Source organism: Apostichopus japonicus, chromosome 13 (genome assembly GCF_037975245.1).
Source record: "Apostichopus japonicus isolate 1M-3 chromosome 13, ASM3797524v1, whole genome shotgun sequence".
Taxonomy (NCBI): Eukaryota; Metazoa; Echinodermata; class Holothuroidea; order Aspidochirotida; family Stichopodidae; genus Apostichopus; species Apostichopus japonicus.
The window spans coordinates 19,443,265-19,468,076 of NC_092573.1; the positions used below are offsets into that span (position 1 = coordinate 19,443,265).

The 24,812-nt window shown below is 38.3% G+C and overlaps 1 protein-coding gene and 1 long non-coding RNA gene across 4 annotated transcripts in view; one reads left to right on the plus strand and one right to left on the minus strand.

Annotated features, from left to right (window-relative positions):
* The window catches only part of LOC139978531 (complement C3-like), a 79,476-nt gene that overhangs the window by 17,782 nt on the left and 36,882 nt on the right, over positions 1-24,812 (minus strand). For 2 of the 3 annotated variants that reach the window (XM_071988827.1, XM_071988829.1), the window contains 17 exons: positions 23,402-23,572; positions 22,932-23,006; positions 22,662-22,719; positions 21,912-21,968; positions 17,913-18,243; positions 17,356-17,581; positions 15,566-15,775; positions 14,104-14,203; positions 13,443-13,544; positions 12,703-12,891; positions 10,817-10,892; positions 9,721-9,880; positions 9,306-9,380; positions 3,892-4,066; positions 1,359-1,558; positions 333-485; positions 106-174 (listed from right to left, as the gene is read on the minus strand). In XM_071988827.1, the coding sequence (XP_071844928.1) occupies positions 106-174; positions 333-485; positions 1,359-1,558; positions 3,892-4,066; positions 9,306-9,380; positions 9,721-9,880; positions 10,817-10,892; positions 12,703-12,891; positions 13,443-13,544; positions 14,104-14,203; positions 15,566-15,775; positions 17,356-17,581; positions 17,913-18,243; positions 21,912-21,968; positions 22,662-22,719; positions 22,932-23,006; positions 23,402-23,572 (2,427 nt within the window). The remainder of the gene's footprint in view (positions 1-105; positions 175-332; positions 486-1,358; positions 1,559-3,891; positions 4,067-9,305; positions 9,381-9,720; positions 9,881-10,816; positions 10,893-12,702; positions 12,892-13,442; positions 13,545-14,103; positions 14,204-15,565; positions 15,776-17,355; positions 17,582-17,912; positions 18,244-21,911; positions 21,969-22,661; positions 22,720-22,931; positions 23,007-23,401; positions 23,573-24,812) is intronic. The other variant, XM_071988828.1, reaches the window with a different exon arrangement.
* On the plus strand, positions 19,048-23,552 carry LOC139978537 (uncharacterized). The gene is made up of 3 exons (XR_011796973.1): positions 19,048-19,276; positions 22,599-22,740; positions 23,413-23,552. It is a non-coding gene; the product is annotated as an uncharacterized lncRNA (long non-coding RNA).

Genomic DNA, 24,812 nt, shown 5'->3' on the forward strand with positions numbered 1-24,812 from the left:
AACAAAGCTTACCTCTGCAATTTATCTCTTGTTTACAATGTCGATTTATGTTTAGGCGGTACGTTATAATAGAGATACAAGTTCAAAAAGAAATTCTTGCCGTACATTTAATGTTCCAATTCCAACTCCTTGCGTTTTCACCACAAGTTGGTCTTTAATGTTCTCTTTCGATACCTAAAAAAAAATCAAGACAATCAGCTATTACAAGTAATATTGATATGAACTTTATATCCTTTGACATGTCACTTGATTTCCACGATTTACATGTGTGTGTTAGAATTCCTTAAATGTGATTAATATATATCAAAATAAAAATTTCTAATAACATGTACCTCTACTGTCTTCTGAAGTAAGACATCTTCATTTTCCAACTGAAATATTGTCTCGAAGCCACTCGCACCTGATATGTTGCAGTGAAGATTCAAGTCACCTCCTACGCTGAGGGCTGAAAACTCCGAAAGAGATTGCAGGGCGATGACGGTGTCCTGGATAAATCAGATGAATATAATCATTAAATCCTGTCATTATGAAACGCTTAATGTACTTGTCTAGTAAAATCAACACCAAATGGACAGACATTAGTTTGGGACCGACAAGAATCGTTAAATTTTTTTTAGCCATAACACCTAAACGTGCTGTAAGTGAACAGCATTCTTGAATAGTAACAATGATAATTATCCAGTGTTAGGGTAGTGGCGTAACAACGGAATGTACAGCAATATACATGGGCCCTTAAAGCAGTGCAAATTCACCCAAACTTAACCATGGTTTGGGAACCAATCCACGGTTTAAGGAACCTAACCACTGTGGTTTGAGAAACTAACCGTGGTTTGATAACATATTCCTGCAGCTGCCCGTACTCTGAAAGTGTTTCTGCCCCTCACATAGGATGCCTCCACACCAGTGCTAACTATTTCAGGAGGATTATTTTGTATTAATTTGTATTAAAAAAGTTCGTTTTGTTTACTTCACAAAACGTCTATTCTCGTTTTATTTTCACAAGTAGTCGAAAGTTGGTCGTACCAAGTCACACTTTCGATGAAATACTGAAAAGTTGTAGCTTCCTACGCCACTTCCTTGTAACTTGTCTACATGTTTTCAACACAACCTAAACATTTAGTCAAGCCATTCCTCTTAAAGTGTAACCTTTATATGTTGCATATACGAATGAGCTCTGTCGTGGTATGAACCGTATTGAGACAATTTTGCTAACCAACTATGCCTTTTTGCAGGCAAAGAAAAGGCCATGCTAAGAACACTTCAAGTAGATGTGATAAACTCAGTGAAAGTGATAAAAAACGGAATAAATTAGGAGGTTTCCAGTTAAAATATTGCAATTCTTGAATCGCTCATCTTACTTGTGTTGAAACAAATCCTCCACCATAATTTTGTTGCGTCGATAACCAGTTTGCAATATCTCCAGCATATGTGAGTTCACCAAGTTCGATCTGTGCCAAGAGAGCGTACCCAGTCGTCTCGACGGAAAGAGCTGAAGGACGGCGTTGAGGTTGCCCATCCTGTTGCTGGATGTCTTGACCCCAGGCACGAGAAATCGTTACTTATATAAAGATAGGTCGAAATGATGAAGACAATTATTGTATGCCTCATAATTTGCAGATTTAAAATTCAACAACACACTATTGTTACACATGAAATAATGTTTATCACACTTTTTTCTTATTAAGAGAGGTGGGGAGGAGGGGATCTTATTTTGTTTACAAAGATATAGTCGTATAATACGGCTAGAACTTGCATTATTAGGTTCATCATCACACGAGGCCATTATGTCTTATTATGGAAAATCTACTGACAAACGTATACACATTTTTAAAACTGTCAAAAGATCTATCTATCTTTTCATTCTTATACCATTCATTGTTTTCTAAAAGTCTGTAGCTGTCGTGGCGGATGTTCACGCTGATGATAAGAATATCTTCGCTGTATAGAGGTATCTTTGTATTGATCTAATTTAATTAAGTAAAAGTACTTTGTCGAGAGATGTACGCAACGTTAATGCCGTTTACAGTGCCTCAGCTCATATATACATCGTTGAGGTTTACCTGAATGTTCTTGTGAACTGGTTTAAGGAAAATTGTTCTGGGTTTAAGATGCCGTGGAAAACGTCTTGGAAAAATGCAATTGATACCAGGGTCTTCTTATATGTAATTCTGTCTCCATTTTTCTTATCCTTTCTAATTTCTCACTTTTTAATGCGTTTCTTTTAAGATTCTTTTACCAATTCTTGTTGCTTGATTAATTAAACTCAAAGACTTGCTTTCTTAACGTCCACCTATTTTGAATTCGGGTTCTCTAATGGGTTGCGATAGACGTGTGGGTTTTAGTTGTTCTTATAACACAGATAGAAAATATCAGGTTAGTTTTTGTCTTACTTTACAACAACAAAATTATTCACTGATATTACGGGAGGGGGAGGGGGTATTGATGTTGTTTCGTAATTAATGATATTAGTAGACTCCTCCCCTTATAGTATTAAAATATTATTTTGTGTTTTTCGCGAGGGTACGTTTCTATCCTTACTTGGGTATGGTTGGTGGTGCTGGTGACGTATGATCCTACAGGGTGTGGACGACAGGTAATTATGGGATAGGTGACGGGGAATATGAAAATTATAGGAAAGATGACGGGGAATATGAGACCTATATGATAGGAAGCAAGAAGGGGAGAAACAGGGGAGGGTGTTCAAAACATTGAGAAGTTGAGAGGGTCGGCGAGAGAAAGAGAGAGTTGTTAGCAGAGTAGACAGCATAAGAGGTACATATGAGGAGGAAGAAATGTTGAGAGATAGTGACGTTGTAGGGTGGGGGTTTGGAAAGGGGGAGAGCTACATCAGTATTATTCTCTTACAAAGGAGCTACTAAATTCCGTTAAGTTTGTTTAGCTCCCGACAATGAAGTACAATGAAGGAATCGTTGTTGAACACCATAATACCTTTAATATCATAAAATTTCATAATTAAATCTACGAAGGAACCGTTGTTGTATACCGTAGTAATTTTTATAATATTGTCATTATTCTATCCATTCTTTCATGGAGCGCTATATTTGTTTTATATATTGCATTAAATGTTCGATGAAGTCGTCTGAGGTGAGGGCAACACCTTCCCAGCTTAATATTTTTTATTATTTCGAGGAAAGCTCATAACTTCTTCTATACCATCTATAAACCCGGGGTAGGGAAACACGTATAATCTGGAATAAGACAGTACCAGTGATGGGACTACGAGATCGTCGACGCTAACTTCCGGAAACGGAGAGAAATTCTTTGAACTCTTAAACTAATCAAGCGCTGGACATTTTACTGTTACCATTTGTGTGTGTGCGTGTGTGTGTATATGGGTGCGTGTGTTTGTTTATTCGGATAGTTTTAATATTCTTTGTCTTTGGAGGAAACCTGGGATATGTAAGGAGTCTCCCGTGAGCAAGTAATGTGTGAGTTCGATATACCTTTTTTCACATTATCATTTCACTTTCATATCATTCGTTACAAGTCAGTATACAGAAAAGTTCAACTTACTATCGATACAATATGTAAACTGGAAAAAGGTTACTGTGTGGCTTCCTTACCATCCCCGCGATTCTACAGTGATACTTCACATATTCACGTTATACGGTTCAAAGTCACCTGCACTTTCTTAAAGATTTACCGGTCTGAGTTACGGCGTACAATTGTTAAGATGCTTTCATTGTTTCTCAGGGTAACCGGCTACATTGAGCAAAGCACATTCCTACCTTTAAATGAGAACGTGTGAGCATGATAACGAAATGTTGAATTCACATATTTACCAGAGCATGAATTAGTCTGTATTCCACATAATTATAATGTTCTCTGCTGCTCACAAATTCTTTTTATCCTTTTCTATATATATCTTACCTGGATCTTGGACGGCGTGATCATTTAGCATAACATTGGCATCTACACGCTTGTCACTATCCATTAAAGCTAAGGCATAGGTCACTACAGCAATTACATATGGTCGTTGAAGTCCAGCAAGTTGACTCTCCAAGTAATACGTGGCTCGGTCCTTAGCACAAAGTAGGTCTGGGATCTAAAATATTTAATAAAAACAAACAAGTAAACTATGTTTTTGATAACACTCACTAACAGGTTAACTTTCTCGATGTGACTGTTCGCAAGGAACACGGTTCTCTCGATCTCTACAGACTTATACACCGAGCCTACAGACTCAAACCATTATTTCCATTCATTAAAGCTGCCATCCCGTCACTGCAAGTCTGGAATTGCCTACAGTCAAGCACTTCGTCTTCTTCGCATTTGCTCTAACAATTCCTCTTTCATTCGCCATACAGATGCTTAGGAAAAACACTTACTGCCAGGGGCCATAGTGCCAGAAGGGTGTGTGAAGCTATTCAGAGAGTCCGCTCCCTTTCCAGATCATCTACTTTGGCAGTGAAGAACAAAAAGGGAAGAGGTTGCGACAACAAGCTCCCCTTGGTTGTTACTTCCACCCAAATCTTCCTCCTCTTCAGCAAATCACCTCTAACAACCACAACATTCTCCTCACTTCAGATAGACTCAAACGAGCCGTCCCTGAAAAACCCACCATCGCCTACAGACGACCACGCAACCCATGAGACCTTCTTGTGCGTGCTGCTGTCCAAACTCTAACATCTAACTCTACACCCATTCAGCATGGTACTTTCAAATATGATCGTACTTCGAGATGCATCATCTGCAGCCACCACATTGTTGAATCCAATTCCATCACCATCCACAGCATGCAACTCACACACAAGACTAAGGGTCACATTACTTGCACAACCACTAAGTCATATATCTGATCTCTTGTAGAGATTGCGGCATCCAGTATGTTGGCGAAACCAAAACCACCCTCAAGAAGCGATTCTATGGTCACAGATCCACAGTCAACACCATGAAGACTGAGATGCCAGTTGGAGAACATTTTAACCTTCCCAACCATACCATTAACGACATGTCCCTACAGGGGATTGAATCCTTAGATAGCCGTCCTGACCTAGTACGAATCAGCAGAGAGAGGCTGTGGATGCAACCCCTTCGCACCATTCAACCTCATGGGCTCAACATTCAGGAAGGACTCGACTAACTTTTCTTCTGTCCCCCTCCTTCTCCCCTTCCCCCCCTCCATCACTCCTCTTCTCATAGCTCTCTTCCACCATTTTTTCCACACCTTTCTGTCTTTGTCCTTCTCCATGCAGTTCATTCCTCATCTCCTCCCTTAATCGTTTCTTTGTCCCTCCTCTGTTAATCTCCTCCTTTTTCCCGGTTGGCTTCTTTCTTTCTTCTCTCCATCCCGTGTCTACTAATCTCCTTACATCTACCTCTTTGTGGTCACCATGCTCATTAACCTGTCTGCATTCTGTGTGTTTTTTGTCCTTTCTGTTACTGTTACTTGTAATTTAGCCTTTGAAGAAGATCCTGCTAGGATCGAAACGTCAGGCAAACTTACTTTTACACATATGTTTTCACTTGTTAGGATTTCCTTATTTTTTTTTACGGTACTAGCGTTACGGCATTTGTATAGTCTATTGCACGTAGTTTAGTGTACGCAATAGCCAAGAAATGTAGTGTTTTTATTAATTTAATTTCCAGCAGTTTTGTTTTAAGAAATAAAATTTACCTACCGTATTATAGACTTTAAAGGCATTGAAGACTCGCCCCAAGCCGCGTGCGGCCATCTGAAAAAGTTAACTTTCTGTTGCTTGCAAGTGACGTTTTGTCCGTGACGCTACAAAATGCAGGCAGCAATGAAACGTGATACCTTAATTGTTATCGATGAGATGTCCATCGCTGTATCGTGTGTATACTGTGTTGTGGGTATTGACCGCAGCTGTATGTACTGGCTGTACAGTAATGTCTAATTACCGACGGTAGCAAGCTGTGTGTGTTTTTTCTGGGATCGATTGTGGTGTTTGACACTTCAGTTACACCTCATTCGAAACCAGGTCAAATTACCGGCATAAGACGTTTCTTTTTGCACGAGTCTTCACACCCTTGAAAGTTAAATATTAAATTAGTTAACCACACGTTTTCGGTCATTTTCGTACGTGCTCAAGTTTGACAAAGTTTGAAACTTTGCCGCCTATAAATTTTTACCGTACATTAGTGCACTGTAGGCGTACAGAGACTAATATTTTACATTTGATTTCAGGGTTCCAGTAATTTTGTCATTTGGTATGTGCATAGTGCCAAAATTTGATATTTTAGGGTACTTGACCTTTGAATTTATGACATCATAAGTCACAGTGGCACTACATCTGATGCCCATTCACATGCACATCCACCAAGTTTGAAGTCAATTGGTCTTACGGTTTAGAAGTTCGTGACACACGCAAGCACACACATTTCTTTTGACCCCCATCTCAAAAAAAGTCCACCCAATGATAGTGTGTTGTCTTATGGTACCCTCACTTAGTCCGTAATTCAACTTACCATGATTCAATTCGGTGTCTCAAGGGTGTGAGTTGATCAGCAACAAGTACCATGTTTGTCAATAGAGTACAAATTTTCATACGCAGTTTAATACACGTAGGGCTGAGATAAATAATATAAGTTAGGTAATGAGGGGGTGAGGCGTGGATTGCTGAGAATTTGCCGGTAAAATTATCAAATAAGTTTTCTTTCTCGATATGTCTTAGGTCCTGTCAAATAGTATAGTCTTTGTGCCTGTCGATTCAAGATTATTATTCTATACACCTCATGTGTACACCACTCGGGCTGAATGAACTCCTTGTTATGCCGCTGTTAGTAGTGTTAGGATACAATATGTGTATTATTTTGCACTCTTCGCGTTCCCTGGAGGTTCTCGGAATGTGCCAGAAGTGTACACAACTTCCACTACACTGTATATTAGTGAATAACTCCTGCAAAGATGCAAGAAACATCCAGAAAGTGTGTTTCTATTTTGATAAAGCGTTTAACGAAAGTATGCCAGAAACATTCAGAAAAGAAGTGAACTTGAAGAAATGCTTGGAAAGAAGTGAACTTGAAGAAATGCTTGGATCTCCACGCAAGCGAGAGGTATTACCATCACCTCCAGAATACAGTCTCATTGCTTTTCCTGTGCTCAGAAGCCCTGTATATAGCCTATCTGCTCCGTTGTCATAATACAATACCGCAACCTAACCTACACTGTAGTTGCTCAGCCTAAACCTGATTTCTACTACTGACCAGTGTTAATGGACGTAGTGCCAATTCGTATCTATATTTAACGATTAGTTGAATAAGCTGGTTGTGGTTCGCAAACTAGTCAGGTGGCTCAGCAAATTTAACGTTACCGGGGGGAAAAAAGTACCAAATTTGGCATGGAGTTTCTTTTTCAAGATGGCCGCCAAAATCCAAGATGGCCGCCAGAAAAAAGGAAATGTCATATATCTGGCTGTAAAAATCGGGGATGAACAAATGAGGGGTCAATTCAGGTGTTTCCGGGGTCACTGAAACAGATGATGGTCATGGCATGTTGTCTGAGTAACCCACTTCCAAGATGGCGGCCAAAATCTAAGATGGCCGCCAGAAAAAAGGAAATTTCATATATCTGGCTGTAAAAATCGGAGATGAACAAATGAGGGTTCAATTCAGGTGTTTCCAGGGTTCACTGAAACAGATGATGGTCATGTCATGTTGCTTGGGCTACCCATTTCCAAGATGGCGGCCAGAATCTAAGAGTGCCGCCTGGAAAAAAAGGAAATTTCATATATTCATTCCCCAGACCCCTGTGCCCTTTACTGATCGGGACCAACATACCGTCTGTCCTCAAACGTGTAAATGAAACCGGGCTAGCACCCTGACTATATGTTATGGCTGGTATTCCAATTGTGTCACTTTGGCTCAGGAAGCCACTTAAGACTTATTGGGGAAGTTTGAAGTGTGATCGACCGTGGATAGACACTGTCTCAAAGCCCGTTATTATATGGGAGTTACGAGTGTCATGTAAGACTGATTACATTGAGTCAACTATATAATAGGGTAACTTGAGGGAAAACCGACCAGATGTGAATACCGACTCATTGGGAGATTTTGTACGATTGTGCACCCTTCATAAACACAACCTCAATTGTGCAGAGAACACACGCTAAGTCAGGTCACCGGTCATCTGAGGTATTTAGGTCGTTCTCAAAATGTGCAGTGTGTTTTAAAATGTTTTTGGTGAAAATTCGGGCAATATGCTGAGAATTTTTCGGATACCTACTGAAAGCAGGATAATTTGCAATGTGTTTTTCAATTTATTTGGTGAAAATTCGGGCAATATGCTGAGAATTTTTCAGGCACCTACTGAAGGCAGAATAATTTGCAATGTGTTTTTCAATTTATTTTGATGAAAATTTGGGCAATATGCTGAGAATTTCCTGGGCACCTACTGAAAGAAAAAGAATAATTTAAAATGTGTTTTTCAATGGTTAACTGATATTATTATGATCGTTATTATTGTAACGACTTCCCCAATAATTCTAACCAATATGGAAGGGTAATAAGACGGAAAATATAACCAAAATTTTCGCGCGCCCCGCGCGCGTTCGACATTTTAATGTGCATATCAAATAGGTATTAGTCGGTTATTTGCATGTGATGTAATAACTGATGAATTACCATATGATATGCACATTAACTTGCTGAGAGCGCGAAAATTCTGGTTATATTTTTCGGGTAGGTCGTTACAGCCCCCCCCCTATTCAAATTAGGCTCCTACGCCTATGCCAACTCCTACCCTGGTATAGTAAGGTACATTTAATTAAATAACGTATCCTGTACCTTAGCTTAGGTTAAGTGTTAAAGTTTTAACCCTGAAATTAGAAATGTACAGATTGGTGAAAGAAGATGTTTAAATGAGAATTATATTTGATTGATACATTAAACGACGCTATCTTTCCATTTATTGTCTTCCTGGGTACGTAAACTATTTACATGCATTTTATGTTGTCATTCCGTAACAGTAGAAAGAAAAGCACTATCCGATTATTCACAGAGGGTGAAGTTTCAGGAATAAATAAAACTACACTAGCACGTCGGGCCCATCATGTATTTCAGTTCTGAATTTGACACCCGTTAATGGAAGATACACAGTATGAGTATCTGGTATTCGATATTGCTTGAAGTAGGACCAGTTCGCAAAATTATCTAAAAGCATAGAGTATGATCCCAGTTATTGATATTTCGTACATCGTGAGAATACCAACGTAAACCAAATCATCAATCAGAAGACAGAAGTTAACATTAGTAATTACTCTTACAGTTAATAAAGCATGGTCGATTCTTGTTTTGTTTAAGATCATATTAAATGATGTACTCACCAGCTGGTCACAAGTACATTCAGCCATAGTGATTAAGGTAAAGGCAGTCATAGCAATGTCCCCGTTAATACCGCCCTGAAAAATCGACAGCAAACAGAGAATGTTCATAGTCCATATGTGACTCAGATTGTACACGCTCAACAAAGAAACTTAATTCTCTACTCCAATTATGTTTCACAGCTACAAATACTTGAAATCAATTAAACGCAATATGGGTGAACGACATCTCGACAATGACATCAATAACTGTTTGGGCAAACACCAATTTTTCATCCGTAAAAATAATTAATTTAGTTTTCATGTAAACCTCTCATCAGAATGTAACTATTTTCGTTTTTAGGTAATTTTGTTTTCTTCATGATTAATTTGATGCATAAATTAAGGTCCTATGATGAACCATTCGTTATAAACTAACCGTCATTTCTTTGTGAATAACTGATTGTCCTTCATAGAAAGCACCATTATGACGTTGTCTATTGTTCACAATCCAGCGAATGGCACTACATGGAACCATGGCATCAACTTCAGTTAGTTCTGAGGCTTGACAAAATACCTTAGCCACAAAAGCCGTCAACCTGTATAAATCAAGTCACTTCCAAATATTTCATCTCAATATGAGTGTTTAATTGGTGCCTACATGATTATAGCAATGGGGTACCGTGGTTGGTCAGCTGGTGTTAACATGTCAAAACGAATAATACAAATGTTGTTGCTTTCGAACAGTAGGTCACCTTAATATAATTTGATGAAATAGTGTTTTGGAGCAAACTCAGAAATGTTTTGGGTTTATTCAACAATACGGCATCAAAAGAAAAACGTGCTACCCGAATTGATGTCTTTTGTGTGTGTGTGTGCGTGCGGTTTTGTATTCTGACCTAGGACTTGACCAAAAGAATTTCAAGTCCTCGGTTGTGATTTCTAAAGAATCACCACGTCCTCGGAAGAATTCTATTGTATGGGGTATTGTTAAGATTAGGGTACGTGGACTTGAACAATGGAAAATACAATGGGTTCCTCGGTCTGAATGTAATACAAACATGTGTGTGTGTGTGTGCTTGAGAGAGATTATTTAAAGGAAATAGAGACATATTAAAAACAAACAGCTGATGACTTGGAACAATGAAGTCACTCTTACAGTTTGAATTTGGTACTCGGATAATAACTTAATGAAATCAGGACGGAATACTTTGCGACTACATCATCAATGCATGGAACCAATGGTATAGATTAAAAGTTCAGAAATTTTTGCTAAGTGTTCTGTTTGCTTTGCTTTTCTAAAGTGTTAACCACTTCAAAGGTCTTAACATCTGGAAAACAATATCAGACACCAGACATATTTGTAAAGGAGCGTCTGGATGGACATTACTTAATTTACATTACGTAATCGATATGACTAAATTTGCGTAGAACCACGAGTCACCAACGGAAATCTCGACAACGAGTTATATAATTCTAATTTTCTTGGCAATTAGAGGTAAGTTCCTGAAAGTGTAACACAATATTATACGCACCACGTGCTACCCGGTCTACCGAGAAACGCTGAAAATGACCCATTTGCGTGACGATATTTTGTTACTCGAACTATACCTACAGGAAAAGCCAAGGAAAGTAAACGTTAAAACAAACATTATCGATAGGAGTGCACACAGTTATGGGTAGATAATGTCACTCTTAACCGAATGAACACAAAACATAACAAGTAAAGATTTGATGCTACTCGAAAGGAGAGAGAGTTGCACTATTAAACATAATACTACAACGGAATGACTTTATAATATCATAAGAACCAAGTATCCTTCAGGTCACTGGTTCCAATCCAGTTCTAGCGCCTACCCCCCCCCCAAATAAAGAATAAAAAAGTTTTTATTATTATTTATCAATCGTTTTTTATTAATCTAGCTATTAAATAAAGCCTACATTACGCAATGTGAAATCTATGAAAATACTCAGTAAACGGTTGGTTTGCAATGTACTGACTTCTGACTGACAGCCCAAGTAAAGAAATGGCTGTGTAGAGACCGGTATAAACTAAGGATGGCTCAGTTCGTGGAGCGTGGAGCAAGGAGCTTGTAATGGTGACTGGTCGAATCCTATAGCCTTAAAATTGTTTTCAGGTATTAAAGTAAAATTAAACTAAATACACTTTATTGGAGTCAGAAAGCCCGACGAGAGTTGCCATGTTGTTGCTTGGTAAACATGATTGTTGCTTGGTACACATATTTTCACAAAAGTAGAAACAAGTTCAATATTGGGCTAGCTCAAATGTGCCTTATTTCACTGTTAATTGAATCCAATGCTTCTTCAATAATTACACTTTGGTTTTAAAATGTATCGGTAGTGAAGAAGAACTTACTTTTCGAACTTTATTTATTAATTCAACCTTTCACATTAATGCATTCATTCATTGTATTAAAAATGTTATTCATTACATGAGCATGTTAAAGTCTCAATACGTGTTTGCTGATAAATTTCAAAAAACAAACTTCCGAAGTATATTCCATGTTTCTTATTCTAAATGCACTGACCAGGTGGGTTTAATTGGGAAAAGCTGTCGCAATGAAAAGAAAAAATACATTTCTGTTACCCTTATGGCGAACGATTTACCTTACCATCACTGGGACCGCCCATGTTCATTACACACATGTAAACAAAGTAGTATATACATGCGGCCCGATCAAGATTTAAATGCAGTCCAATTTTCTATCATCCACTTTTTACAATTCCACAGAGGAAACGTCTGAAAACACCTGATTATTCATTGCAATGTAAGGAAAATGACACAATTTTGCAAGCTACATCGGTAGGACCGAGAGAAAGATGCAATAGCAGGGACCTAAGACCAGGAGACCAGGAGAGTAAAAGTTAGCCTAGGCTTAACGACCGTAAACAAAACAAACCAGAAAGATTTTTTTAGCGCATGATCTGTTGGGCAGGGCTTGCAAATTTTTAATTAAAGTTTGTAAAATCTACGGACTCGTTAATAATTCTGGCGAATTTTACTCAGCTCAAAATTTTTAACGACAGATAACTCAATAAAAATAATGAATATTGATATATATTGATATGAAAATTGCATGACACCGTGTCATTTTTGATGAACCTTTAGTGCAGTGAGCTGGAAAGGTCGAAGTTTAAATTCAGCCAACACATACTGAGACTTCAATTTCTGCATTAGACCTAACACCGTCATCATGATGAAGCGGTCACTTGCCCAATGTAAGGCGTCTGGACTTGAGAATACATCATTGTACAGGGCATTATTTTCCAGTAGCTGTATCAATGTTTTTTAATGGGGCAAAGTTAAACAGATTGCCAGAAACGTTACACATTCGTCATTATAGAAGGAAAAGGACGGTAAAGAAATAGCGCAGAGTATTCCACCGTTTTCCAAACGAACCTGAATTAATATTGGACAGAGCAGTGGCTTCGATTTGATCATTTCCTGAATTTGTCGCTACAAGGTATTTTAGGACGTAAACATTAGGAGCCAGTCGAATCATTATCTGTTCTCCACAACCAGTTGGCTGACGGATCCAATGTTCCAGACCAGTCACAACGGCTGTCATAGCGGGTCCAAGAGGAGAACCTGATGCATTAATTTAAAAGCAAGAGTACCATAAGCAATCTCAATCTGTTATTTATATGTTATTATTATAATATGTTATTTATATGAGCTCTAACCAGTAAAGAGTCCATTTATTTAAAACAGCCGCTCAATGTTTTTTGAAGTTACATCTCTTGTGTACAAACAGATGATAGTTAGTTTAATGCAATTAATGCCACATCGTTAGAACTAATATATATATATATATATATTATGCTCTCAAATTTGGTATGATGCCTAGAAAACAAGGATTTCCACATTTGTGTTGTCACTCAAATCAGGTCTCACGTTGTCTTTGTATGTACATTTCCATGTGATTTGCCCTTTGTATCGGGTCAGAAATAAAAACTTAAAGTATTAACAGAGACTGAAACAGTTACACCTTTCTACAATTCGTACTTTGAGATCAGCCATCAACCTGTTGCTTAGACTGAAGATCCACTGAACGTCAGCTGTCTGGAGAACAATAGCCATGAGGAACTATGAGACATCAAATTAATAAATGCGTCAGTAGTACGTGATTCCATTCTTACCTGTTATACTAATATGACATGACTCTGTTCCTGGCACAACTGTTGGAGGTAAGGCTATATCAAGACAGCTTAACTGGGCTGCATTTTCCGCGTCCCATCTACCTGTATCAGGGAAGAAGAAGAAATGGGGAAAAACTGACACTTGAGAAAGTTTCTTCTTACCTTTCTTCAACTCCTTGATATTGATATTCATTATTAGTGATTAGATCATTGTTTTGTTAAATAAATAAATATTAATGAAAGTCTATCCCTAGTATACGCATCCTCACATAAACTTATAATGATATGAGCCGGACGTTATAGTTACATCAATACCGCTCCAACATTTGATTCACCCCTTTCCATACTTGGAGTGATACAAATCCTCGAAAATAGGAGTTGTGATTCCGATGCATTTATTACCGTTTTGTTTTCCTATTTATCGATCACAATTTCTGGTCACTTTTTTTCATTGATAATATAGTCAATTGAATCTCAATCGCTCTCAATGTATTTAACACGAAATAATCAATTTTCGAACTTGCTTGTGTATGTCAACTATTGTGGAAGAGAGTATTAAGGCCTCTTCGGTTTTGTTATATACATATTATACACGTTCTTGCTATTTATCTATGGCTCGAGCAGTAAGTAAGGAATGTGATTTTATTTTAAATATTCTTACAATGTTCAGTCTCTCGTATACCTGTTCCCCTACGATTTAGTTCGACTCCTTGAGGATTCAGTAGCACCGAATGATGAAACGTTCTTTCGATTCCCTCAGCCTTATGGAATGAAAGAGCATTGAAGAAATGACATCTTAAAGAAGTTAACAAATACGATTAACAGAAGAAAAAACACTATAGTCCATGAGCTAGCAGGACCCACAAGCACCCCCCCCCCAGACTCTCCAAGAGTGATATCATTTTGTTCAGGAGACCCGTCCAAACAATATTTTGCATGTTACCATTGAAAATGTTGGGATAGACTCTGCATTTCCGCCATTTTCCAAAATTGCCGTCATTTGGAACTATTTTCACCCATATCTCGGCGGCTAAGGCTCATAGAGTTATAATTCTGGTATCTATGCCCATGTTTTCTGGGTCAAGGAAGGCAGTGGTTGTGTCACAATGTGTGAAAGCATGTAGGGCCAGCAGCGCCGTGCAGTATTCTTGAGTTAGATCAAAGCTGCAGCGCAATGATCCAAAGTTTTTGTCTTTGTTCTTACTGGATTCCTTGACCCAGAAAACATGGGTATAAACACCAGAATTATAACTCTATCAGCCTTAGACGCCGAGATATGGGTGAAAATAGTTCTAAATGACGGGCATTTTGGAAAATGGCGGAAATGCAGATACCATCCCAATATTTTCAATGGTAACATGCAAAATAATGTTCGGACGGGTCTCCTGAACAAAATGATACCACTTTTGGAGAGTCTGGGGGGATGCTTGTTAGGTCCTGCTAGCCCATGGACTACTTTCCATACGACTCTGGGCCCCTTCGCTTTGAGAGGTATACAATTCTTGAGTTGTTTTTATTTCGTCTTTGTACTGAGAAGAGTTAGTTGTAAGATACCGCTATCACCGGGATAAGAACTTATATAACTTTGTAAAATGGACGACGATAACAAACTACTTTATTTTAGGGTATATCCCAAAAATATCAACGATTGTAAGCAAAGAGGGCGTTAGACCTGCACATGTCATGATCAATTATTATACGTTAATTACGTAACAGTTCTTCATAGTACATTAAAAGAGAAATCGATGAATCATGCTGCATCAAATCAATGATCCCAAAAGGTTTCAGAAGTTTAAGTGTCCGCTTTCTTTCCTTTGTTTGCTGTTACGTGAAACCTGTATTGAGGCGTTCATGATACCAGCTAAGACAAAATATTTCCTTTTGTTTTTCTTTCTCACATAAAGGTATACGTCATGGCAGTTTGTATCATGCCATTTAGAAGCAATCCCCAATGTCGTATCATAGTTAAGGTACATGTTGAACGCGTATAACATTGTGCTTCACAAAGTAGTAACTTACATGTTATCGCATTGCCGGACACGTACTCACTTTAATGCGCGATATTGCCATTGGACTTCAATTATTCATCCTTAAGTTTTAGAAATATTAAGAAACAAACTCACGATGACGTTAAGTTTCTTTCTAACGAAGTCACTGCCTTTGGTGCTTTCAATACCTACGGTGATAGGCCATTCTCCAACTTCAACTCCAATCACCACGTAAGTGACAGTGAAGTTATTGCGGTACCTTACTGTGAATTCCTTCTTAGCTGATAAAACGTTAGGTGTGCCCTCAGAAAAAATTTCTGGTGGTGTTATTAGAAACATTTCTACCTGCCATGAAAAATAATACTTCTTTATATTAGTAACACATATATAGACCAATGTCGGACATTTTGTAATAAATGGTATTCCAAAACTGCTTCAAAATCAGAAATAGCTTCCCTTTTCACCAGAAACAGGAAAAAAAAAACGACTAGCTATGATAAGGTGACAACGCGAGATCATTATGCTTCTTGTTCCTGGTTTCTGCAAGTATCCCTTGCTCTAATATTCTTTTCTTTCTGCAAATAATGTAGCATGTGCTTTCTTCATTCTCAAATAGTTTAATACTGTATTTCCTTGACTATATATGAATATGTAAAGTCAGACAGATAAACGAATAGAATAAGTCGCTGGTAGTCTTAAACACAACACATGCCACCACTTTCCCTGATTTACTTTACATTTGCATTTAGTAATTTACCAACTAGGCAATTGGTCTGGGGAAGTACTTTCTGAAGTTTATGCTTATCCTAAGTTGCAAGTTCTAGAATTCATGTGGAGAGGGCTATCATGAAAACATTCACAGTATGCAAGGTACCTTGTCTTTAATCTCGGTGCCGTTAGCAGATGAAATAGTTATTATTTGTACTGCATTTGTAAACATGCAATCCTGGCCAGTAGGCCTAGTTAATTGAAAGGTCATTATTTATCATGTATACTATAGGCCGACTCTATATCCAAGGATATACACTGACTGTACTATGTGTGATATTCTCTAACTTGCTAACATTCCTTGTGATTCCATTTCCTACCTTTTATGTGACACATTGATCATGATCATTGACAATCTCGCTTCTATAAGTTTAGTTTCTGCTCTCTTTTCTTTTAATAGTCAGCCATCAGTCTTTTGCCAATTTCGACAGTTTGGCTCCACTTGTGAGATACTCTTCTATGTCAACCGCTACATGAAGCAAGGACATTTAGTAATAGATTTCCCATCCACTTGCTATAGTTTTACCAATGGGTCAAACAAAGCTTTGCCATCAACTTCTTATAATGCCAGGTAATTTATCGCCACTTCTTTACACATTTACTAGCTTTGAAATGTTCATATGTACAGCGGAGTAGGCTAAGCTAGGGCTACTAATACGACAGTGTCACCAAGTTTTCGCACAATAAGCAGTAAAACATTGGAATGTAAGTGTCGAAAAATGCCGATTTCGAATGTGAGGGCATTGACACACACATAACTGTTTTTTTACGGAACGCATACTCAGAAACAGCGGACAGAAGGACGAATTTGTATGTTTACAAATGTAGGTATACAGTACCGTGTTTAACAGCTACCGTGCTCAGTAACATGCCCGGTTTATCTGTGTCCTGCATTGCGCAAAGGCGATTCTTAAAACTCTGAACTGACCTATATTACATCCATTGAAGTCTTTCTTCCAAATTCACATTGATTTTAGTTGTTCATATTATTTTCAGTGCGATATGTACCATTTTGTTCGATTTTTACCAGTGAGCCCAAGAACTCCGAGATTCAACAGTCTAAATGCATAAACATTTCTGATTGAATGTCTTTATTTCCAATAATTTGAGATTGAAATACCTGTCATGAGTATATAGTTACAACTACAAGATCTTACCTCCACATCATCGTAGGCATAGTTAAACACGACTGCTTGGATTTCCACGTGTTCGTTCCTTTTAACAGAATACGGTAGTAGCAATTGAATGCTAAGATCAGACCATACTACCAGCTCTGTTGGCTCAATGACGCACATTGGGAAATTCTCATGAAGACCAAACGCTTGTATGGACCATGTAGTCATACTGCCAGGTAGGGTGTACCGCCGATAAACTGGTTCGTTACTGTCGGGGAAAGGATTGTATATATACACGTTATCACCGCTTCTGTGTAAGGACATTTCTCTCTTTTAAAGAAACAACAAAAAGAGAAAACGGGATGATAAACGGTTCCTATTTCAGATTTGCAGGATATCTGAAATGTTTTCGATTGACTAATGTCGAATATAACATGACCTGTAATTAGGCTAATCATGCATTTTAACGTAGAGTTACACTATGGATAAACAGATAGAAATCATTCAAGCTTATCCGGAATCGCATATTTCTAATTATCTAATGAAAACCATCCAAATTTAGTACTCAATAATGCTACACGAAGTAGATTCAGACTTACGAGTCGACGTGAACTACGTCAAAGGCCCATGAGTCTGGAACATCGAATCGAACTGACGCATCATTGAACGGATCATTATCAGCGATGCTTCCAAAACCTGCTAAATCAATATCAATATTTTCCTCACAGGATTCGTCTCTTTCAGCCTTCTTACAGCAGGCGATAAAAATTCTAATTAACTCATCGCCGACATCTTCTGTCATCTCAGGAAATCTTGTCCGAGCCCGTCGCTGGAATCTTACTGACTTCTCATTACATGAGCCACTTCCAAAGCGTCGGTGTCCTCTTGAGCAGGCAAATATCTTTCTTTCGTCGTTGCCAAGTTCTTCAACTGTATGTGTGGATGAAATTCAACCAAAACAAAGAATATCTAGAGGTTATTATTTCCACATGATTAGAGACTTGTATTTAGACTTCGTGTTTGTTTAAAGTATAGTTTAGAACCCCTAATTATTCCCAATAGCGAGTGCTATATGTTTGTCCCCTGTATGACATATCCATCACCCCGCACTTTACTCTTTTCCATTTCCCTTATCCCTTCATTGTCGTTCAATACATATTAAATGTTTGCCGGGTTCAGTGACTCCGTGTCTAATAGCCTTACTGACTGCTTGTCTCCTTCATTGCCGATTGCTCGTATGTGAACACATGCTTTTAGAAAATCATTACTCGAGATTGGAATACACTAGAGAGCTTCCCAAAGCTTTATTTTGCACATAAGACAGCCTGCATCAAAAAACAACCTTTTTCCGAGGGGGTCACATGGACTTTTTTTTTTTTCTTCAAAGATTTGTTTACATTCAAAAACCGGTCGTTTGAAAACCTTCAATCAACTAACCCTTTCGACTACAACTAGCTAAGACATACAAGGACTCAAATCAGGAGCCTCACGGGCATATGTAGAGAGATGGCTCTGTATTTGGGGAAAATATGTCAAAAATAACGTTTTTCGGTCTATGTTAGGGCCAAAAAACGGTCAACTTTCCGAAAATATTTATCCCGAATGCCTCACCCTACAGAAAAGATTTTTAGCTCTCCAGAAGCGCCACACTGAACTTCAATTCTAAATAGAAACAATTTAGCAATAGCGCCTCCACTTTGTGAGAAATCCTTAGCAATTCAACTCGAGCATTTTTATGCATTAGAATTTCGGGCAACCAACGTTGAAATGCTCCGTGGTGTAGTTAGGGTAAATGTTATCACTCACGTAATTGAAACGGTAACTATTTAGCACATATTATCATGGCTAAATACTACTAAGAGGCGTTAGACCTTCTTTTAATGGGCAATTTGACCATCCAGCAGTTGGAGGATGACGACATCGCTGAATCTGAAGAAGATTCTGACGATGAAATCCTGATATGGTAAGCCACATGCACACTGTATGTATTGTGTATACATGTATATATGATGTACTGTTGTCGCGCAATAGGCCTATATGACTCATCGTTACGCTTGATTACCATTGTATTACATAATACATGTAGGTCAAGTAGTTTGGAGGGAGGGGGAGGAAAAATCAGTCATATTTCTCACATTCAACATCAAATTATATTTTACTTTTAAAATAACATGTCTTGAACTCATCAAACTATCAAAAGTCCAGCAGATTTCATCAAAATAATTTCAAATGGGCAAATAAAAAGTACAGTGTATGTATCTTAACCTCATTTGCATATTTACATATCTAATTAGCTCAATTATAAAAAAAAAATTATAAAAATTAAAACCTCATTTCAATACCTATCTGTCAATACTTGGGTCCCTATTGACAAAAATGACCAAATCTTAAGTAATTACAATGTGTAAATATATTTCCCCCAGGGGACAATTATATGATCACAATTGGGAATGAAGGGGTTAAGCTCTGCTGAAGAGGAGCACACTGGTCCATTTGTAGTATCTGGCGGGCTTTAACACAAGATAATATAAGGCCTTGTTTGATGAGCGTCGTAAGTAACTCCTAGATTATCTTAAAGAGGTTATAAAGTGGTGTGTTTTCATGTCTTGGAATAGTTTATCTACATTACTACAACACCACCCATGCGCAACTTCCCCCTAAAACGGCTTCAAACGTCAGAAATTCGCTGTCAAAGTATTCCCTAGAGACCTCTCGAACTGCCAATCATAACAAAAATTCAAGCTGCCCGACGCAGTTCATCTGGCGTCATCAAAGGAATCATTTCAGCAAAAGCCGACTCCCGCTATTTCTTCTCCCGAATCTACCGATTCCGAGGAAATGGGACTTCACCTCTCAGAAACTTCGTCAAGCTTTGACGAAAATGATTTTCTTGAAGAAAAAGATGAGGAAATATATAGTTTCCGATGGTAATGGAGATATTGGTGTTTTGCCCTAGACGCGTCGCTGCCGATCGAAGTCCCCGAGCAGAACGGCTGGGCTATCCTGAACCGAAACTGGTCGGTTGAGCATAAACAAAACCACCCTTATTAAGACCATAATATGATTTAAATTATCTCGAATGTCGATGATCCTGCTACTTAACTTCGTAGCGAAGCTTCTGAAAGTTTGTTACTTACAGTGCAAGGAAACGGTGACATTCTGTACAGTGCAAGTGCAACTCTATAGTTCTAGCAGTGGTAACATTGGGTCTAGACCATAACTAATAGACGTTGTGTAACAGGCTGGCCCGTGTAATTGTATCTTTCAACTGTTGCATTAAATCATAACACAACGCCACTAAAGAAAAATTGCAGATCTAGTATTGATTATTCTAAAACCAACTGGCTTTAACTTTTGTGTAAAATATTAGGTAACCAATTAAAAAAATTGTCATTTGCTGCATCAAGGAGGCCTATATGCTATCGTCATAACAAGTAATTTGGCAATAGTATAGGCCCACAGGCACTCGTAACATTGTGTTTGTGTAGTGTTATGAACGAGTCGTGTCCAAATTCTTCGATATCTGTCATCTTTTGGAAAACTTCAAAACTCCAACAAAACTCCAAACACCAAATCTAAATTACTACAGAGCACTGCAACAGTGTAAAAGTTGTGTGTTCTCAGACGTTTAAGAATGTAAACATAGCGTCCCGGAAGTGAGCTGAGTTCCTCAACTGACCTCACGCCGCATTACCGTATATACAACAATTTTTAGAAAGTTTTTATCACCCTCGAATTTTTGATCGTGTATTCCTCAAGGATGCAAGCTGACATAAATTGGGTATCATTGGAAAGCTACGAGTGTACAGAATACGATGATAAAGAAAAATCTGTCCATTTCATAACCTCTTTAAATTATTCGGCGAGAGAAAAGTGTTAGTTGACCGTTCTTTTCCCTTCCGGGGTTCCATTACAATGAACTTGAATCCAGCAAATATAGACCAGGCTTTGGTTTAGTCTTCCTTGAAATGTTTAAAGTAATCTAGGTTATTTCATGCTCTGTATAATCTCTAGTGGAAGAAGTCACACCTGTCTACTTCCTAATCACTGTGTGTGGCCAGTGTAAAGTTAGCTCTTGTCTGGTAGGGTGGGATGGGGCTTAGTTTCTCTTTGTTTTTAACTTGTTTCGGACGACGTAGTCTGCAAGCAACTCTACCATACACCTAGACACTCCACACTGCCATACATCTGCAGTAGAGACAAGCTAGAAGGTTATAGAAACTGCTCATATTAATTGCTAGACAGTACTTAGATACCAAGAATTGTTAGATAACTTGTGCTCTGAGGGACTGGTCGATGCTCTGTGGTAGACGACGCAGTTAGGTAATACTGTTTAGGAGAGGCTTTTATATAGACGCCCGCACCCCTACCCATGGTTCTGCCATCCATGTGATGAACACCCCCCCCCCCCACACACACACACACACCCCGTTCACACACACACCCGCCCGTCCAGTGGATGTCACTCAACCGACTGAGGAATGACTTGCGCGCGGACAACCGTGGGCTCGCTTCTTCCTGCAGTGGCGGATTTTAAGTACATCATGAAAATGCATATATGGTATACACACACAAAGATACAAATTCAATAAACTCACGTAATTCTTCAAGGGACCGTCTTCTGTGGCTGTTGACATTAGCTACACAGTGAGTACCTATCAAGATCAAATTAAATGATATAGTTGTAAATATTATTAACTGGTTTTGATCCTCTGAACAGACAAAGTGTTCATAGCCTATGGTTGGTTAGTGTGTCCGTTCATAATGCGGGAGGCCCAGGTTCGAATCCCGATGGCGGCTGGAAGTTTTTTCATTGTTCTGTGTTTTGCGACTCATTACCGTTTCAAGTATGTATGCCTATATATTCGTTTGCCTTGGTCGATGATTTCCATTTCATTTGAGACAGTTCTGTTCAAAGTATCTCTTTCGAGATCAAGCTGAAACATTAACAGAACTAGTATTGTTCGATTCAGTGGAAATATATATATATATATATATATAAATATATGTGTGTGTGTGTGTTAATGAAAATAGTTGGTTAGCATCATGTTTGTTCTCTAGAGTAAGGCAAAATATGTCACCAAAAACAGAACTAGTATTGTTCGATACAGATTTCAAACGCCTACTGTGAAATTACGACCTTCCTTACCGGTTTCGAACCTCTGGACATACAATCAGCGTCCATAGCCTAGTTGGTTAGGGTGTCCGCGTACAGAGCGGGAGGCCCGGGTTCGAATCCCATCATCATCATCATTATTATTGTTAATGTTAACGTTTCATTCCAGATATTAACGATAGTGATTTTAAACATGCATGCAGTGAAGTTTCAAGTTAAATGTTTCTCAGACCTTCTCGATCACCGACGTTGAGTGGTCCATCGCTGGCCATTACTGTTACACCAGCATTCTGTAATAACAGATAATACAGGTAGTATATTCTTAGCAACATTTGAAAAGCATGTTCATATAGTTAAAGTTCAATTAAACCTCCGAACTGGGACGGACAAATCAACAATGCGTTTGGAATCATGCCGTGTGTGGTTTAGGAATTATCAGTTACTAGTTTAACGAATTTGCTTTTTTTGTTTGTTAATAATATGTCAATTTTTCTTCCAATACCTTGAAAATGTGTTCGGAGGTCCTTCCACCACCTGGACCGCATCCAGTGTCTTGTGTGTCCATTGTTGAAAACATCTAAATGAAAATATAAAACATTTTGAGGTACATCTTGGCTGTAATTATCTCATCGTTTCTCTTAACCTTTTCTATCCTCTATCCTATACAAGCAATGATATTTTATAAATGGTTGATAATTGTAGCGTATTATGGCCCTCTCAGTAACCAGAGCAACGGTCGAAATGAAAAATGTTTTTTATTTTTTTATTTTGAGAAGCGAGTGGGGAATCATCACATGGTAAATGATCGAAAGACCGGTTGTCAGGCTTAACGAGATCAAACGGTCTCTATTTCATACATAACATTAAAACCTCTAAATAGCGTATAGAGTTTTGTATTGTGTATCAGACTATGTAAAGTATGACCTATAGTTACCTAATTGCCAAATAGTCTTCTAACAATTGTATTGTTACCTTTTTCCTAGTTAGCCCGTGAAAATCTCTCAAAAGAAGGACTGCTTTATCTACGGCGATCAATGATACATTGGTACCAGGTTCAGCAGATATCCGAAATAGGACTGGATTATTCGGTTCCGCGTGTTCTCCAAAAGGTATTCTGTCCGTATCCACAACTCCTACGGTGACCTGTTTTGAGAAAATGTTTGAAATATTTATGCATCGGAATATACTTTCATCAGTAAACTTACCATTATACATATCTGTTATGATAACATCACAAAGAAAGAAATGTGATGTTATATTCTAGCCTGTATGGGGGGGGGGGGGTATGTTGGCACGAAGCATCTCTGTTGGTCATGTCCATGGGTCTCTCATTTCCAATCACCCATACTCTTAGCTCAGACACAATGCATTTGTTAAAAAATCGACATATGTCGGCTTTCGTGCTATGATTAAATTATATATGCATATGCATAGGCCCCAGTATCCAAAAACCCAGTTCATACGTTTCGGCAAGCTTAGTAGCGATTAGACATGTATATTATTGCATGGACTAACCACCTAGAAATGTTTGAGAATTACATGTAGAAATGTATGTAGAAACCACATGTCATTCACGACGTATTGTAGATACAAGTCAAGCAATTAGCTGTTACCCGTACCCTGACATTACTAATTTACCAAATTTGGCAGAGATATAAATCTTATTGCTTTACTTATCGTGTTTGAGCCCAGGCACGTCGAGGGTCCCAAGGCAACTTGACGAAACACGGACGTGAGTATGATAGGAAGACATGAAGCCAGAAGCTTGTAGTGTATGGGGCCTAGGCTTTCTGTAGCTAGGTCTAATTAAGCCTAAAAGTAGTGGAATCGTCACAGCAGCTTTTTAGTTTTGCTCAATTCATTTTCAAAATCTCCAACCTCGAGAAATTTACATAGCCTATGACAATCCAATTAAAAAAATGTCGATTACTTCCAATCAGAGCACTAGAAACATGCATATGTCAATTTAATTCGACTTATGTCGATATCAGGACTTATGGCACACTAGACGCCCGCACATATGTAATTGTCTTTTCATTGTATTACCTACAAACGATAACTTTACCCTCTTACATAAGCCTTTGTTCTTTATATCTCACAGCTCCAGTTGTCAGTCGATTTTATACAATACTACACATACACAAACGATGACCATCGCATCGTTTCATTCAAAATGGAAATTCTTACAAGGTGCAGATTTATGATTTGAACCAGAAAACGAAAACAATTAGTTGCTCCGATGCCCAAACTTATACATAGTGCGGTAAGCTACCCATATATCAATACAATTACATTGTATTATCCAAATACATGTATACAGCTTAATATCAGAGATATCTGATCCACCCACTGATTGCGTTACTTTTTACTAACATCACGATGC